We start from the raw sequence: 16,043 nt of genomic DNA on the forward strand, positions 1-16,043 counted from the left end.
CCACAATTGCTGATGCTCCAGATACTCAACTAGTCTCAAGAAGGCCGGTTTTATTGCTTCTTTAATCAGCACAACGGTTTTCAGCTGTGCTAACATAATTGCAAAATAGTTTTCTAATGATCAATTAGCCTTTTAAAATGATAAACTTGGATTAGCAAACACAACGTGCCATTGGAACACAGGACTGATGGTTGCTGATAATGGGCCTCTGTACGCCTATGTAGATATTCCATAAAAAATCAGCCGTTTCCAGCTACAATAGCCATTTACAACATTAACAATGTCTACACTGTATTTCTGATCATTTTGATGTTATTTTAATGGGCAAAAAAAATGCTTTTCTTTCAAAAACAAGGACATTTCTAAGTGACCCCAAACTTTTTGTCACGATCGTCTTGAAAAGGAGCGGGCCAAGGCGCAGCGTGAGATGCGTACATATTTATTTTCTTGTACACCACAGCGAACAAAACAACAAACGAAACGTGAAGTCCTTCGATACAAACACAAATCAAAAGGAACAAGAAACCACACCAAACGAATGCCTTACAGCTACCTAAGTATGGCTCCCAATCAGAGACAACGAGCAACAGCCGTCTCTGATTGGGAGCCACCCTGGCCAACATAGAAACACAAAACTAGAACCTAACACCCTGGCTCAACATACGAGAGTCCCCAGAGCCAGGGCGTGACACTTTTGAATGGTAGTGTATGTGTGTGTGTGTGTGTGTGTGTGTGTGTGTGTGTATATATATATATAAATATATATTTAAAACATACAATCTACCTGCATTGAAGCTGCTCAACATTACATTACATTACATTACATTCAGTCATCTAGCAGACACTCCCATCCAGAGCGACCCACAGGAGCAACCAGAGTCAAGCGCCCCGCCAAAGGGCACAAGGACAGATCCCCCACCCAGTCGAATCAGGGACCCGAACCATCAGCCTCAGGCAAACAGTGTGTCAGTGTTGTGTTAGCATGCTAGGCTAGCCCCATACTGTACCTTGGCCTGCAGTCGTCCTCCTATGGTGTTCCTCATATGATAGACAGAGATGACCACATCACCCTGGACATTCACACCTAGAGGGAAGACCACCTTCCCCTCCTGGACCCTGTGCTCTCTGAGAAAGAGGGGATGAGAGAGACAGAGAAAGAGAAAAAGAGAGAGGTAGTCAGAGATGGTGTGTGTGTGTGTGTCTCCGACACAGTGCACTAGATAATCCAGGACCAACAAAGTCATACGAGGATCCAGGATTAAGAAAATCAGGTGACAATCCAGGTCTGCGTGTGTGTCTGCATCTGTCCCTACCGCATCCTCTCATAGTCCTGTGCTGTAGAGAAGATCTTAGTCTCCCCTATGAGGACCTCACAGAATGGTCTGCAGCCGATGCGTTGTTTGTTGAAGCAGGGTACTGGACTCATGGTGACCGCCTTGACCACCAGGGGCTTGGAGTGGGGCAGGGAGGGCTTCTCTGATACCATACTGCACACATAGCCTATGTACCTGGAGAAGAGAGAGAGAAAGAGTATGTATGGTTACACACATTAAACTCCCCTAAGCACTGTGTACTGTCTAAAAACAAACATTGTCTATGTACATTACAGTTTTTCTCCATTGGTTTGGCTCATTTCTTGAAACAGAAATTACATTCTCAAAACTACATGGACAAACCTCCAAACCACTTGGCAATTGTTCACAACAGAATTGAATTTCTCATTCATTTCATCAAATTGCAAATGTCTAAGTACATGTCTCAATGTCTCAGTACATCTTTGCAAATGATTAAGTACAGGTAGCCTACATTTAGCACAATTTCCAAGTGAATAGATCTTGTTGATCTAAACTGATTGTTGATTCTCAGTCTAATGGTTGTTCGCTCCAAAACGTGTCAGCGTCATTTCATTGTATAAGTCATCACATGCACAATAGTCTGTTCAATTGTCAAAATTAGTCAAGAACATAATACCATGAATACCATATATGAATCCCTTGGAACATTTGATAAATTTATTACAGCAATTGACAGTCAGGTGAAACTAGAACTTGACTAACGAAGGAGGAGTTTCACACATCTCAGATGACCAATCAAACAGTATGTTTAGTTACCTGACAGGTGCTGTCCATGACTGTGAATGCTGCCAAACATGTATGTAAAGAGCTTGACCATGCAGGACCAGTACAATTTCTGAACATGGAGGCACCTGGCCAAGTAAATGAACAAGGGCAACTGCCTGCTCGAGGAAGAGGAAGAAGAAGAGGAGGAGGAGGAGTAAGGGTGCGTGGTGGTGGAATAGGGGGAAGAGGCCGAGGAGCACGAAGACACCATGCTGTCCCGGATGAAATTCGGGCCACAATTATAGACCATGTCATCAACCATGGCCTCACAATGGCGGAGGCAGGTCGCCGAGTGCAGCCTAATGTGCCTCGCTCAACAGTCTCCTCCATCATCCAAACCTTTCGCAGGGAAAACAGGTATGTAGTCAGTCAATGATGGAATTATATGTTGTATAGGACAGGACACTGTGCATAGAGCAAGAAATATATTTATTTACATATTTACCTATTCATTTAGTGTGTGTGTGTGATAGGCCTACAGTAATATCTTACCTCAATGGGATGTTATGATACTAAAAATGACAAGAAAAACATTGGAGAAAATAAACTATGGAATAGTTTATTTTCTACAGTATTGATGATACAGTTTACAGTAGTATTCCAGTCACTGTGCAGTGATGCATTAGAATTGTGGTAAAGTTACTGTAAGTAAAACAACAATACAATTACATAGGTAACTCATTCTGTAAGGAATACATAAGGTATACATTACGAATGGAGTGTTGTCCTTTGACTTCTATATCTAGGATTGGACGACAACCTTGCACAGGTGGCAGAGGAAAACTTCTCAATGAACAACAAGAACAAGAGATCTGTAACATGGTGATGGCAAATAATGCCATCACATTGAGACAGATCCGCGCTGCAATCCTACAAGACAATGCCATATTCCAAAATGTCAACTCTATAAGCATCTCCACAATAGACCGGATATTGAAGAAGCATCAGATGACAATGAAGCAAATTTACAGGGTACCATTTGAGAGGAACTCTGATAGAGTGAAAGAGCTGCGGTACCAGTATGTACATGTAAGTCAGTTACTGGTTGTCCATCATTATAACATTTTTACAATTAAGCAGTGGTTCCCAAACTTTTTTGGCTTCAGTACCCACTTTACCTGATTTGTGTATCCAGGTAATCCAGGTATGGAAGTATTTGATTTATCTGACTTCAACATTTCGCCTAAAAACTGCAGCTTACTGTATGATGCAATTATCATTATAATCCTTATTTTGAAGAATATAACATACAATAAGAAAAGGGGTCAAATAGCTGCAATTAGTGCCTCCCATGTAAATCTATCTAATACTGTGGGTTTTACTGTAACATTTCAGTAAGTCTAGTCATTGATGATTTCCCCCCTCCCCTTTCTGTCAAATACCCCCTGTAGTACCTCTGCATAGGGGTACATGTACCCCAGGTTTGGAACCACTGGAGTAGTGGCCAGTAGTATATTGAACTTGTGGAGAACATAGAACATTCCTATGTAATTGTCTGTAACTGTAGTGTATGACTCTTCTGTATGACTGATTTGATGTTTTCTTTTTTTACGCTATTGTAGAGAATAATGGCATTGGAAGGAAACGAGACCCATCACATCCTCGTGTTTGTGGATGAAGCTGGCTTCAACCTGGCCAAGGGCCGAAGACGTGGCCGTAATATTATTGGCCACCGGGCCATGGTGGATGTCCCAGGCCAGCGAGGGGGCAATATAACTATGTGTGCTGCCATATCGGAGAATGGTGTGGCCACTCACATCCCCAGTCTTGGCCCATACAATACACAGAAGCTCCTCATCTTCTTGGACCGCCTTCATGTTGATTTGATCCCTGAAAATGAGAGCGGTCTCGTAGGGCCTCACCTACCACAATATGTCATTGTATGGGACAATGTGAATTTCCACCGTGGCCCGCTCATCAGGGCCTGGTTCACTACTCATCCAAGGATGGTCATGGTGTTCCTACCACCTTACTCTCCTTTCCTCAATCCTATTGAGGAGTATTTCTCCGCTTGGAGGTGGAGAGTGTATGAGCATCGGCCTCAAGATCAGAGGTCCCTGCTCCATGCAATGGACGCTGCGTGTGAGGATATTACAGGAGATCAGTGTAGGGGATGGTTGCGACATGCACGCCGTTTCTTCCCTCGTTGCATCGCAAGGGAGAATATACGCTGTGATGTGGACGAGAATCTGTGGCCAGACAGACAGCAGCGTGTGGATGGCCAGGAGGGTGAGGACAGCGACCAGTGAAGAACTGTTAGTTGTGAAACTCCAGCTTTATTTACAGCACTGTAGGCTGCATATAATTTTCATTGTTTTTTGTTTGTGTGTTTATATTACAGTATATTATGCTGTATACATTTTCTTTTTACTCTGATGTATGGAAGTTACTTTATGTGTGTGAATGATAATGGTTACAATTTCCTTGGCAGTATGAGTGCAATGTGTGATGTCAAACCTTGGAGGCTACTCTTACCCTAAAATCCTATTTATTTTTTTCAGTTTTATACACAATTGTATTCTGTTAGCTAGACAAAAAACAGTACAGTAACCATTGTCAATGAAGGACTGGGCTAAGACTGAAAGGTGGACATGAGGGATATTTCAATGGTCCTCTGCCATAGTGACAAAACATCTAAACATTTTGACTTGCAGTGCTTACACAATGCCAAAGGGACGAAGCATTTTGGGGGCACTGACTGTTTAAATGAGAAGGAAATTTAGTTTTGACACATGCGTGAACTGTTTTGGGAGAGGTATGAGCTTTTGCAGGTGAACCATGGTGTTGTGCCGAACCATCCACGTTATTTTGGCTAAAGCACCAAGAGTGTTGAGAACGTCCGGTCTGTTTCAAGAAATGAGCCAAAGCAATTGAGAAGGATCTTTGCCATTTTCGTGGCACTGACTCCTTATATGGGAAAGGAATTTAGTTTTGAAGCATGAGTGAACAGTTTTAGGAGAGATATGAGCTTTTGCAAGTGAGCTATAGTGTTGTGCTGAACTGTAAGACTGTTTTGCCAAATGATCTTAGAGTTTTGAGAATGTAATTTCTGTTTCAAGAAATGAGCCAAACCAATGGAGAAAAACTGTAATACAGGGGATTTCACTGTAATGTCTGCACCTGTTGTATTCGGCGCATGTGACCAATAAAATTTGATTTGATTTGATTTGATTTGAAGATATTTTTGTGCTAGAAAATCACAAAGCTATCCATCTTAAAGTTATATACTTGAAATCATCTTTCCTATGTGGTTCTTGCACAAAATTCTTGCACAAAAATCCTTCCCAGTTTCAAAAACACAATGTCAAATCAACAACAAAGATGATGCTTGGTTTCCACTGTCTTCATACATCGGCCTCTCTCTCTCTGCACTGAAGGATGAAGGAGTCTTTGTTATTGAGAAGCATCTGTGTGGCTGTATGGGTGTTAGGTAGCCGAGGAGGGGTGTGTGTGTTGCTTTATGCTGTTGCAACTCAGCCATCGGAAAATAAATAGGCTCGTAAAGGATTTAGGAGAGTAATGGATGGGGAGGAGGAAGGAGGAGGGAGGTTTTTATGTTCATCCATCTAAACATGAACAAACTCAGACTGTTTACAGTGCCTTCAGGAAGTATTCACACCCCTTGACCTTTTCTACATTGTGTTGTGTTACAACCTGAATTGAAAATTGATTAAATTGAGATTTCTTGTCACTGGCCTACACACAATACCCCATAATGTCAAAGTGGAATTATGTTTTTCACATTTTTTACAAATGAATTAAGAATGAAAAGCTGAAATGTCTTCAGTCAGTAAGTATTCAACCCCTTTGTTATGGCAAACCTAAATAGATCATGAGTAAAAATGTGCTTAACAAGTCACATAAAAAGTTGATTGGACTCACTCTGTGTGCAATAGTGTTTAACATGATTTTTGAATGACTACCTCATCTCTGTACCCCACACATACAATTATCTGTAAGGTCCCTCAGTTGAGCAGTGAATTTCAAACACAGATTCAACCATAAAGACCAGGGAGGTTTTCCAATGCCTCGCAAAGAAGGGCACCTATTGGTAGATGGATAAAAAAAAGCAGACATTGAATTTCCTTTTCAGCATGATGAAGTTATTAATTACACTTTTGATGGTGTATCAATACACACAGTCACTACAAAGATACAGGTGTCCTTCCTAACTCAGTTGCCGGAGAGGAAGGAAACTGCTCAGGGATTTCACCATGAGACCAATGGTGACTTTAAAACAGTTACAGAGTAATGGCTGTGATAGGAGAAAACTGAGGATGGATCAACAACATTGTAGTTACTCTACAATACTAACCTAATTGACAGAGTGAAAAATAGGACACCTGTACAGAATAAAAATATTCCAAAATATGCATCCTGTTTGCAACAAGGCACTAAAGAAATGCTGAAATAAATGTGGCAAAGCAATTAACTTTTTGTCTTGAATACAAAGGGTTATGTTTGGGGCAACTCCAATACAACACAACCAATCTCCATATTTTCAAGAATAGTGGTGGCTGCATTATGTTATGGGTATGCTTGTAATCGTTAAGAACTGGGGAGTTTTTCAGGATAAAAAAGAAACGGAATGGAGCTAAGCACATGCAAAATCCTAGATGAAAACCTGGTTCAGTCTGCTTTCCACCAGACACTGGGAGATTAAATCACCTTTCAGCAGGACAATAACCTAAAACACAAGGCCAAATCTACACTGGAGTTGCTTACCAAGAAGACAGTGAATGTTCCTGCATGGCCGTGTTACAGTTTTGACTTAAATCTACTTGAAAATCTATGGCAAGACCTAAAAATGATCAACAACCAATTTGACAGCTCTTGAAGAATTCTGAAAAAGAATAATGGGCAAATGTTGCAGGTGTGGAAAGCTCTTAGAGACTCACAGCTGTAATCGCTGCCAAAGGTGCTTCTACAAAGTATTGACTCAGTGGTGTAAATACTTATGTAAATTAGATATTTCTGTATTTCATCATCAATACATTTTCATGTTTTCACTTCGTCATTATGGGGTATTGTGTGTAGATGGGTGAGAAAAATAGATATATTTCATCCATTTTGAATTCAGGCTGTAACACAACAAAATGTGGAATAAGACATGGGGTATGAATACTTTCTGAAGGCCCTGTATATGGATCATTTTATTTCACTTTACTAATTGTTGCTGCTGTGTTTTCCATTGCAATTAACGGCAATCAATCAGTATAAACACACACACACACACACACACACACACACACAGACACACACACCCTCTCTGTTGCCCTACCTCCGGTGCGAGGGCCAGAGGCCTGAGCCGGGTCTCTTGGCGCTGAGCAGCTGCATGGCGGGCACTGGGTTGGTGAAGAGGTGGCAGAAGCAGAACATGGCACAGACCAGCACACCCGAGGGAGCACGGCCATCCTTAAGAGGGCGAATGATGAAAAAAGAGTTGCAGCAAGCTTACAGTGCATCACTTCACACAACTCAATGCATGATTCCTAGAAGCTAGGAGGGCCATTCCATGTTTCCTGTGCATGGCCAATTGCTATCACTCATGACAATGAGTAACAAGGAGTTGGGACTACAGTATCTGTGATTTCAGCCCCACGTCTACTTATTCCTCCACTAACTGTCACGACTTCCGCCGAGGCTGCCTCCCCTTCTTGTTCGGGCAGGTTTCGGCGTCACCGGCTTACTAGCTACTGCCGATCCATTTATCATCACTCCATTTGTCTTGTCTTCAATCACACACACCTGGTCCTTATCTCTCATTAGTCATTGTATATGTGTTCCCTCTGCTTCCTTGTCTGTGTGGGTGATTGTTTATTGTGGAGGTTAGTGAAGGTGGAGCTCGTGTATTGTGTATCGACGGGAGTATTTTCCCGTGTGCCTTGTATTTTCCAGTGCACCTGTTTTGTGCCCTGGAGTGTGTGTGACGCATTTCTGCGTAAACCTTTATTGTGCAGATTAAAGCCTGTTATTCTGTGATTTACCCTCCTGCGCCTGACTCCTTCAACACCGCCTCATCACACTAACACTAAACAGGGACACCACACACAGAGTTTATCACGTCTCTGCTGCCACTGTGAGTGTTAGTAAACAGACAGTATATAAATATAATTCCTGTGTCCTTTTGTTTAATAAACATAACCAGATGTATAAATACATCCAGCATTCTTGCTTCAACACAAAATGCAAGTTTTAGGAAAAAATACAAAAAGTGACATTCAACACAGATAAACTTGCCATCCACAATGAAATCACATACCGCAAAATGGAAAACATGACATTCCATAGTCATAGTATACTGTAGTACTTAAGTCAAATATGTACAGTACTCCTCTAAATATGTATACTTTTCTCGACCCATAATTATTTTGCTACAGCAAATGGACAATCCGTTTTTTTTTAAAATTATATTATATTCTACTGTAGTCTACAATTGTTCTATTATCTCTTGAATACAGAGACCATCTGTCTTTGCTAAAGGTATGCAATGGCAGTGAAATAGGTCAGTGGAAACTGAAGCTGACACAGAAACAGCAGCCTAAGTACTCAAAGCGGTATTACCCTTGGACCCCAGGCAGTCCCACAAACCCAGAACAAACCCAGGACAAACCCAGGACGGGAGGGAGGAAACAATGAGAGGAGGAGGAGGAGGAGGAGGAGGAGGAGGAGGAGGAGGAGGAGGAGGAAGAAATGGAAGGAGGAAATGGAAGGAGGAGATGGGTTGAGAGAGGAATGGTGTGTAAACAAGAGGGAAGTTAGGATGAGTGTTAATTATGGTTCTCGGGATAGAGGCACCAAGAACAGGGGGAGGAGGAGGGTGTAGGAGATGGAGGTAGGAAGGAGGAGAGAAAGGAATGGCATGTAAAACAAGAGAGGAGGAACAGAGGGAAAAAGGACAGAGTGAAGTAGAGATGACAGTTAATCTGAATAACAACTCTGGGTCTGGCCTTACCGAGCAGGTGATGACACACACATTCTTGGGGTTCTGTTTGAGCCAGTTGTGCATGTTCTTACACACCGCAAACAGGTTATGCAGGCTGGGAGCCTGGCGGGAGGGCCAGTTACACTCTGAGACCTGGAGGGAGGGGGGGAGACAGAAAGAAGGGGGATAGAGGGGGGGGGGGGGGGGGGGGGTGAAGAGAAAGAGGGAGGAGAGAAGGGGGTGAAGAGAGAGAGAGAGATTATATGTAACACCCTTGCAGTGGCAGCAACGTGCACAAACCACAAGTTACCATGACGAGTCACGTAATTACAATGACATTACCAGACACACTAAAGGGAGCCATGTTGACTTCACAGTTTCCCCCAATACACTAATATCTGCATGAGCAGAGGATGAAAATGATAGACCTTTCAAATGTTGTATGCAACATTATCAGCAAGTGACTTGATGTACTGTGCCAAAGCGATTTAGAGTTGTTAAACAGGAGTGACGAGTGTGTTAATAATGGGAATATTGTCAAAATTCAGTTGTCCAAAATTCCTTTTAACAATCATCAGAATTGGTTAATAAAAGATTATGCATGCCAACATATTAGGCGATAATTAAGAGTAGTCGAAGTGATGGTGTAGTCGAAGTGATGAACATTTGATGTATAGTCACATTCACTGTGGTTGTCTGAAGCATGCTATAGAGTTCACAGCTGGCAATGCCTTATCGCGATTGGTTATTCCTCATCATTTGCAACAATGTTAATGAGTGTCATCACGATCTTTCCTTTGCAGTACCTCAAAATGTCAAGATTACCAGCAGAGAAAAACTCAAGAGTTTGTCTAGGAAGTGTCTTAAAGGCCCACTGAAGTCAAAAACTTGATTTTCATGTGTTTTATATATATTTCCACACTATGAGGATGGAAAAATACTGTGAAATTGTGAAAATGCTGATAATGCCCTTTTAGTGTAAGAGTTGTTTGAAAAGACCACCTGAAATGTCCTCCCTTGGTGGGATGGAGTTTTGGCCTTCCATGGTGATATCACCATGTGGTAAATTAGTTAATAGACCAATAACAAAGAGAGTTCCAAACCTCTCTGCCAATAAGTTAATTTTCAGTTTTCCCCTCCCCACTCAGACCACTCCCAGACAGTCATAGCTAAATTATTGCTTGAGAAATTGCCCTTTGCTAAGAAGCTATTTTTGTTTATTTTTTGACCATTTTAATTTAAAACAATCACAGTAAGGTACTTAATTGTTACCCAGAGATTATTTGATATTGAGATAAAAACAGCAGTATTTGACCTTTAACATCATCCTAAAACCTACTCTGAGCTGGGAGTTTTTTTTGTCTCTTTGTGTGTGTGTGTGTGTGTGTGTGTGTGTGTGTGTGTGTGTGTGTGTGTGTGTGTGTGTGTGTGTGTGTGTGTGTGCATGTGAGTGTGTGCGTGCCTACATAATGAGAGAGGGGTGATGATGGTAGAAGGCTGGTGCCTCGTTGACCTATACACTGGATGGAGCATCTAGCCAGATTGAATCCAAACATAACGTCTAGTCATTGAAAAGTATGGGACCAGGGCCCATATCCACAAAGCATCTCAGAAAAGGTGCTAGGAATCCTGTTAAAACCTGTTTTAAGACAACAACAACAAAAAACTCCCAGCTCAGAGTAGGTTTTAGGATGATGTCCAGACAAACTGAGCCAGAAGTCAAATCAACTCATAAAAGTTTATCTCAGCTGGTAATCACAACAGTTTGAGGCAACTCAAAGGAAAGATATAAAAAAAACACTCATTGCCATTGTTGCAAATTATGGGGAATAACCAATCGCGATGAGGGATCGACAGACAACCACAGTGAATGTGACCGTACATCAAATGTTGTAATGATAAAACGTTTGATATAATTTTTCGCCTGACACGATCACTTTGCCTACTCTTAAATGTCAAAAGTAGGCAAGACAAATTCTGACATTTTGAATAATGTGATAGATATATTGAATCAGGATGGTTGGTAGAACTAGAATTTTGATAATATTATAGTAAATCGCTTTGGCACAGTAGGCATCAAGTCACTTGCCGATAATGTTGCATAAAATGTTTTAAAGGTCTATCATTTTCACCGAACACAATCAAAGTTCACATACATTTTTAACAATGTGATATTGCACTCCAAAGGGATAACTTGAAATAATATGATAATTAAATAATCGAAAGAAAAATATATGATTATTTATTAACGTAGTGGTTAGGCCTATAAGTACAGTGGGGAAAAAAAGTATTTAGTCAGCCACCAATTGTGCAAGTTCTCCCACTTAAAAAGATGAGAGAGGCCTGTAATTTTCATCATAGCTACACGTCAACTATGACAGACAAAATGAGGGAAAAAAATGGAAAATAAGTATTTGGTCAATTACAAAAGTTTCTCAATACTTTGTTATATACCCTTTGTTGGTAATGACACAGGTCAAACGTTTTCTGTAAGTCTTCACAAGGTTTTCACACACTGTTGCTGGTATTTTGGCCCATTCCTCCATGCAGTTCTCCTCTTGAGCAGTGATGTTTTGGGGCTGTCGCTGGGCAACACAGACTTTCAACTCCCTCCAAAGATTTTCTATGGGGTTGAGATCTGGAGACTGGCTAGGCCACTCCAGGACCTTGAAATGCTTCTTACGAAGCCACTCCTTCGTTGCCCGGGCGGTGTGTTTGGGATCATTGTCATGCTGAAAGACCCAGCCACGTTTCATCTTCAATGCCCTTGGAAGGAGGTTTTCACTCAAAATCTCACGATACATGGCCCCATTCATTCTTTCCTTTACACGGATCAGTCGTCCTGGTCCCTTTGCAGAAAAACAGCCCCAAAGCATGATGTTTCCACCCCCATGCTTCACAGTAGGTATGGTGTTCTTTGGATGCAACTCAGCATTCTTTGTCCTCCAAACACAACGAGTTGATTTTTTACCAAAAATATATATTTTGGTTTCATCTGACCATATGACATTCTCCCAATCCTCTTCTGGATCATACAAATGCACTCTAGCGAACTTCAGACGGGCCTGGACATGTACTGGCTTAAGCAGGGGGAAACGTCTGGCACTGCAGGATTTGAGTCCCTGGCGGCGTAGTGTGTTATTGATGGTAGGCTTTGTTACTTTGGTCCCAGCTCTCTGCAGGTCAATCACTAGGTCCCCACGTGTGGTTCTGGGATTTTTGCTCACCGTTCTTGTGATCATTTTGACCCCACAGGGTGAGATCTTGCGTGGAGCCCCAGATCAAGGGAGATTATCAGTGGTCTTGTATGTCTTCCATTTCCTAATAATTGCTCCCACAGATGATTTCTTCAAACCAAGCTGCTTTCCTATTGCAGATTCAGTCTTCCCAGCCTGGTGCAGGTCTACAATTTTGTTTCTGGTGTCCTTTGACAGCTCTTTGGTCTTGGCCATAGTGGAGTTTGGAGTGTGACTGTTTGAGGTTGTGGACAGGTGTCTTTTATACTGATAACAAGTTCAAATAGGTGCCATTAATACAGGTAACGAGTGGAGGACAGATTCGCCTCTTAAAGAAGAAGTTACAGGTCTGTGAGAGCCAGAAATCTTGCTTGTTTGTAGGTGACCAAATACTTATTTTCCACCATAATTTGCAAATAAATTCATTAAAAATCCTACAATGTGATTTTCTGGAGAAAAAAATTCTCATTGTGTCTGTCATAGTTGACGTGTACCTATGACGAAAATTACAGGCCTCTCTCATATTTTTAAGTGGGAGAACTTGCACAATTGGTGGCTGACTAAATACTTTTTTCCCCCACTGTATTTAGGCATATCATGTGAATTAGGCCTCGTGAAATCATTGTCAAAAGCGCAAGAGCTACTGTTGCATGTAGGTCTAGATTACTTATGGGTTGATTATACAGAAATATCAACACCAAAAATGTAAACAACTCCAAAGCAATTGCCTGTAGTACTTCAAATAAGAGAGCAGGTCTGGAATCAGTGTGGCAGGATAGGATGATTACATAGAAGGATCACCGCGCTTTTACATGATGGTCTTTCTGGGGGGGGGCGGGAGAAATAACGAGGCAACTTGATTTAATGCTGATCGCTTTTATTAGAATGTTTACAGTGCGAACAGTGAAATAATTAATAAATCATGCCGCGAGAGTTACCGGATCTGGGTGAATAGGAGCCGTAACAAACAAAGTCAAATCTGAGAGGTGCCGGATCCGGCTCAAATTAAGCACTTTGTCTGTCTATGGTGCAGGAATCACTGACTTGCTACCTTTTTCTATTATCAAGACATCTGCTGGTAACTCTTAACTAGTTAGGACAGCTCACGAGTCCTCCTATATATATGTCGACTAGGTAGGACTCTTATGCATAGCTTTTATTTTGACCTGTAAGAGTAGGAGTAAAATGTCTCTATTCTCAGCACTCTACTCTGAGAAGCTTTGTGGATACGGCCCCTGATCTACAGTAGTAGTAACTGGTGTCCTATATAGACTCTTTACTTCAGGACTCAACTCATTTCTGCCTCACTGTGAAACAAACTGAGCCAAGTCTTACTTTCCAAGTTCAGTCTTTCATCCTGATCTAGTTCTATGCATTGTCCTATCCACTTTCACAGTTTCCAGTGGGTATACTATGTCAATAACATTATGTAACATGTTTGACAAGAAACACAAAGCTGAGTGCCTATGGGTAATGTGTTATAATGTATTATAAAACATTGCATACATGTTTGTACTGTGTGTTTTAGCATTACAGTGTACCAATATATATATATATATATATATATATATATATATATATATATATATATATCAAGTATTCAGACCCCTTGACTGACATTTTTGCAGCATTGACGTCCCCAAGAACAGAGTGCCCTCAATCATTCTTAAATGAAAGAAGTTTGGAACCACCAAGACTCTTCATAGAGCTGGCCGCCTTGCCAAACTGAACAATCGGGGGAGAAGGGCCTTGGTCAGGGAGGTGACCAAGAACCCGACGGTCACTCTGACAGCGCTCCAGAGTTCCTCTGTGGAGATGGGAGAACTTTCCAGAAGGACAACCATCTCTGCAGCACTCCACCAATCAGGCCTTTATGGTAGAGTGGCCAGACGGGAGCCACTCCTCAGTAAAAGGAACATGACAGCCCGCTTGGAGTTTGCCAAAAGGCACCTAAAGACTCTCAGACCATGAGAAACAAGATTCTCTGGTCTGATGAAACCTGGCACCATCGCTACGGTGAAGCGTGGTGGCAGCATCATGCTGTGGGGATGTTTTTCAGCGGCAGGGACTGGGAGACTAGTCAGGATCGAGGCAAAGATGAACGGAGCAAAGTACAGAGAGATCCTTGATGAAAACCTGCTCCAGAGCGCTCAGGACCTCAAACTGGGGTGAAGGTTCACCTTTCAACAGGACAACGACCCTAAACACACGGCCAAGGCAACGCAGCAGTGGCTTCGGGACAAGTCTCTGAATGTCCTTGAGTGGCACAGCCAGAGCCTGGACTTGAACCAGATCAAACATCTCTGGAGAGACCTGAAAATAGCTGTGCAGGAACACTCCAACCTGACAGAGCTTGAGAGGATCTGCAGAGAAGAATGGGAGAAACTCCCCAAATACAGGTGTTCCAAGCTTGTAGCGTCATACCCAAAAAGACTTGAGGCTGTAGTCGCTGCAAAGGTGCTTCAACAAAGTACTGAGTAAATGTGATATTTCAGGGTTTTTTTTAATGATAAATTAGCAAAAATTTATAAAAACCTGTTTTTGCTTTGTCATTATGGGTTATTGTGTGTAGATTGATGAGGAAATATAAAAATTTAATGAATTTTATAGTAAGGCTGTAACGTAACAAAATGTGGAAAAAGTGAAGGGGTCTGAATACTTTCCGAATGCACTGTTTTTGCAGAAATCCATTCAGGTGTATTTTGTGGCTTTTGGCAAATGCATTCTAATTATCTAAAGTCGCGCTGTTGCAACTGCCTGTAAACACACAGTCCAGTTCAAAGTGAATGTCGCAAATGGCTTGTTTTTATAAAGGTCTACTGTAGCTCTGATTGGCTATAGTGCACCGGTCTGTGTAGACTCCGGTCCTGGACAAGACAGATGTTTTTATTCGGTTTTATTTCTTGCAGTGTCTATTAATTGTCCAAACGCACGACCGCGTTCCCACTCTATATTACTATAGAATTTTCACAAATGCCATAGTATACATCATTCCCAGACGTTCTAAGAATTTATGAAAATGTGAAAATGAAATCTTAGTGGTCCCTTGTCAGAAAATGATTTTAATAAGATTTCATGTTGCTAAAATGCTTTCAGTTCCACTTTAAATGCAACAATGTTTCACACACAAGTTATTTTCAAAGAGATGGCTAACAACAGCAAGCGCACTGCAATAAAAAACACAGCTCCACTCACCAGATGATGATCATTTGAAACTTAACTTCTTGTTGAAAGTTATTCTTGAAAAGGGAGAAGCTAACAAATTAGCAACAACATCCTCTTTGATAACACTTGCTGCAGCCACTGCAAACTATCTGACAACAAAAGCTAGCTAGCTAGACCGTGGGAAATCTACTGCTCCTTACTGAGCAGTGACCTGTTGGCCTTCAAGAAGGCAGAAGTTTCCATAAGTTTGTGTAAAAACTGTCGCACCCATTAAGTCAAAATGTGATTGGTTGATTCCACTGCCCTAATACAGTTGAATGGCATATGCCTTTATCTAGCTATTGATAGCCTAGTCAATGGCTGACTTAGCTAGCTAGATTTATCTCCCCAGAGACCAGCAAAAAAAATTGTGCAAAGCTGTCATCAAGGCAAAGGGTAGCTATTTGAAGAATCTCAAATATAAAATATATTTTGATTTGTTTAACACTTATTTGGTTACTACATGATTCCATATGTGTTATTTCATAGTTTTGATGTCTTCACTATTATTCTACAATGTAAAAAAATAGTAAAAATAAAGAAAAACCCTTGAATGAG

General features: G+C 41.4%; 1 protein-coding gene across 1 annotated transcript in view; it reads right to left on the bottom strand.

Annotated features, from left to right (window-relative positions):
• The window catches only part of LOC311148585 (auxilin-like), a gene marked incomplete at its 3' end in the record, with an annotated part of 37,199 nt that overhangs the window by 11,018 nt on the left and 10,138 nt on the right, over positions 1–16,043 (bottom strand). The window contains exons 4-7 of the mRNA XM_084185568.1: positions 9,076–9,198; positions 7,402–7,535; positions 1,314–1,508; positions 1,008–1,125 (exon numbers count right to left, since the gene is read on the bottom strand). Coding sequence (XP_084041694.1) covers positions 1,008–1,125; positions 1,314–1,508; positions 7,402–7,535; positions 9,076–9,198 — 570 coding nt within the window. The remainder of the gene's footprint in view (positions 1–1,007; positions 1,126–1,313; positions 1,509–7,401; positions 7,536–9,075; positions 9,199–16,043) is intronic.

The sequence above is a fragment of the Coregonus lavaretus genome, assembly GCF_964263955.1.
Source record: "Coregonus lavaretus genome assembly, chromosome: 21".
In the NCBI taxonomy this organism is placed as follows: Eukaryota; Metazoa; Chordata; class Actinopteri; order Salmoniformes; family Salmonidae; genus Coregonus; species Coregonus lavaretus.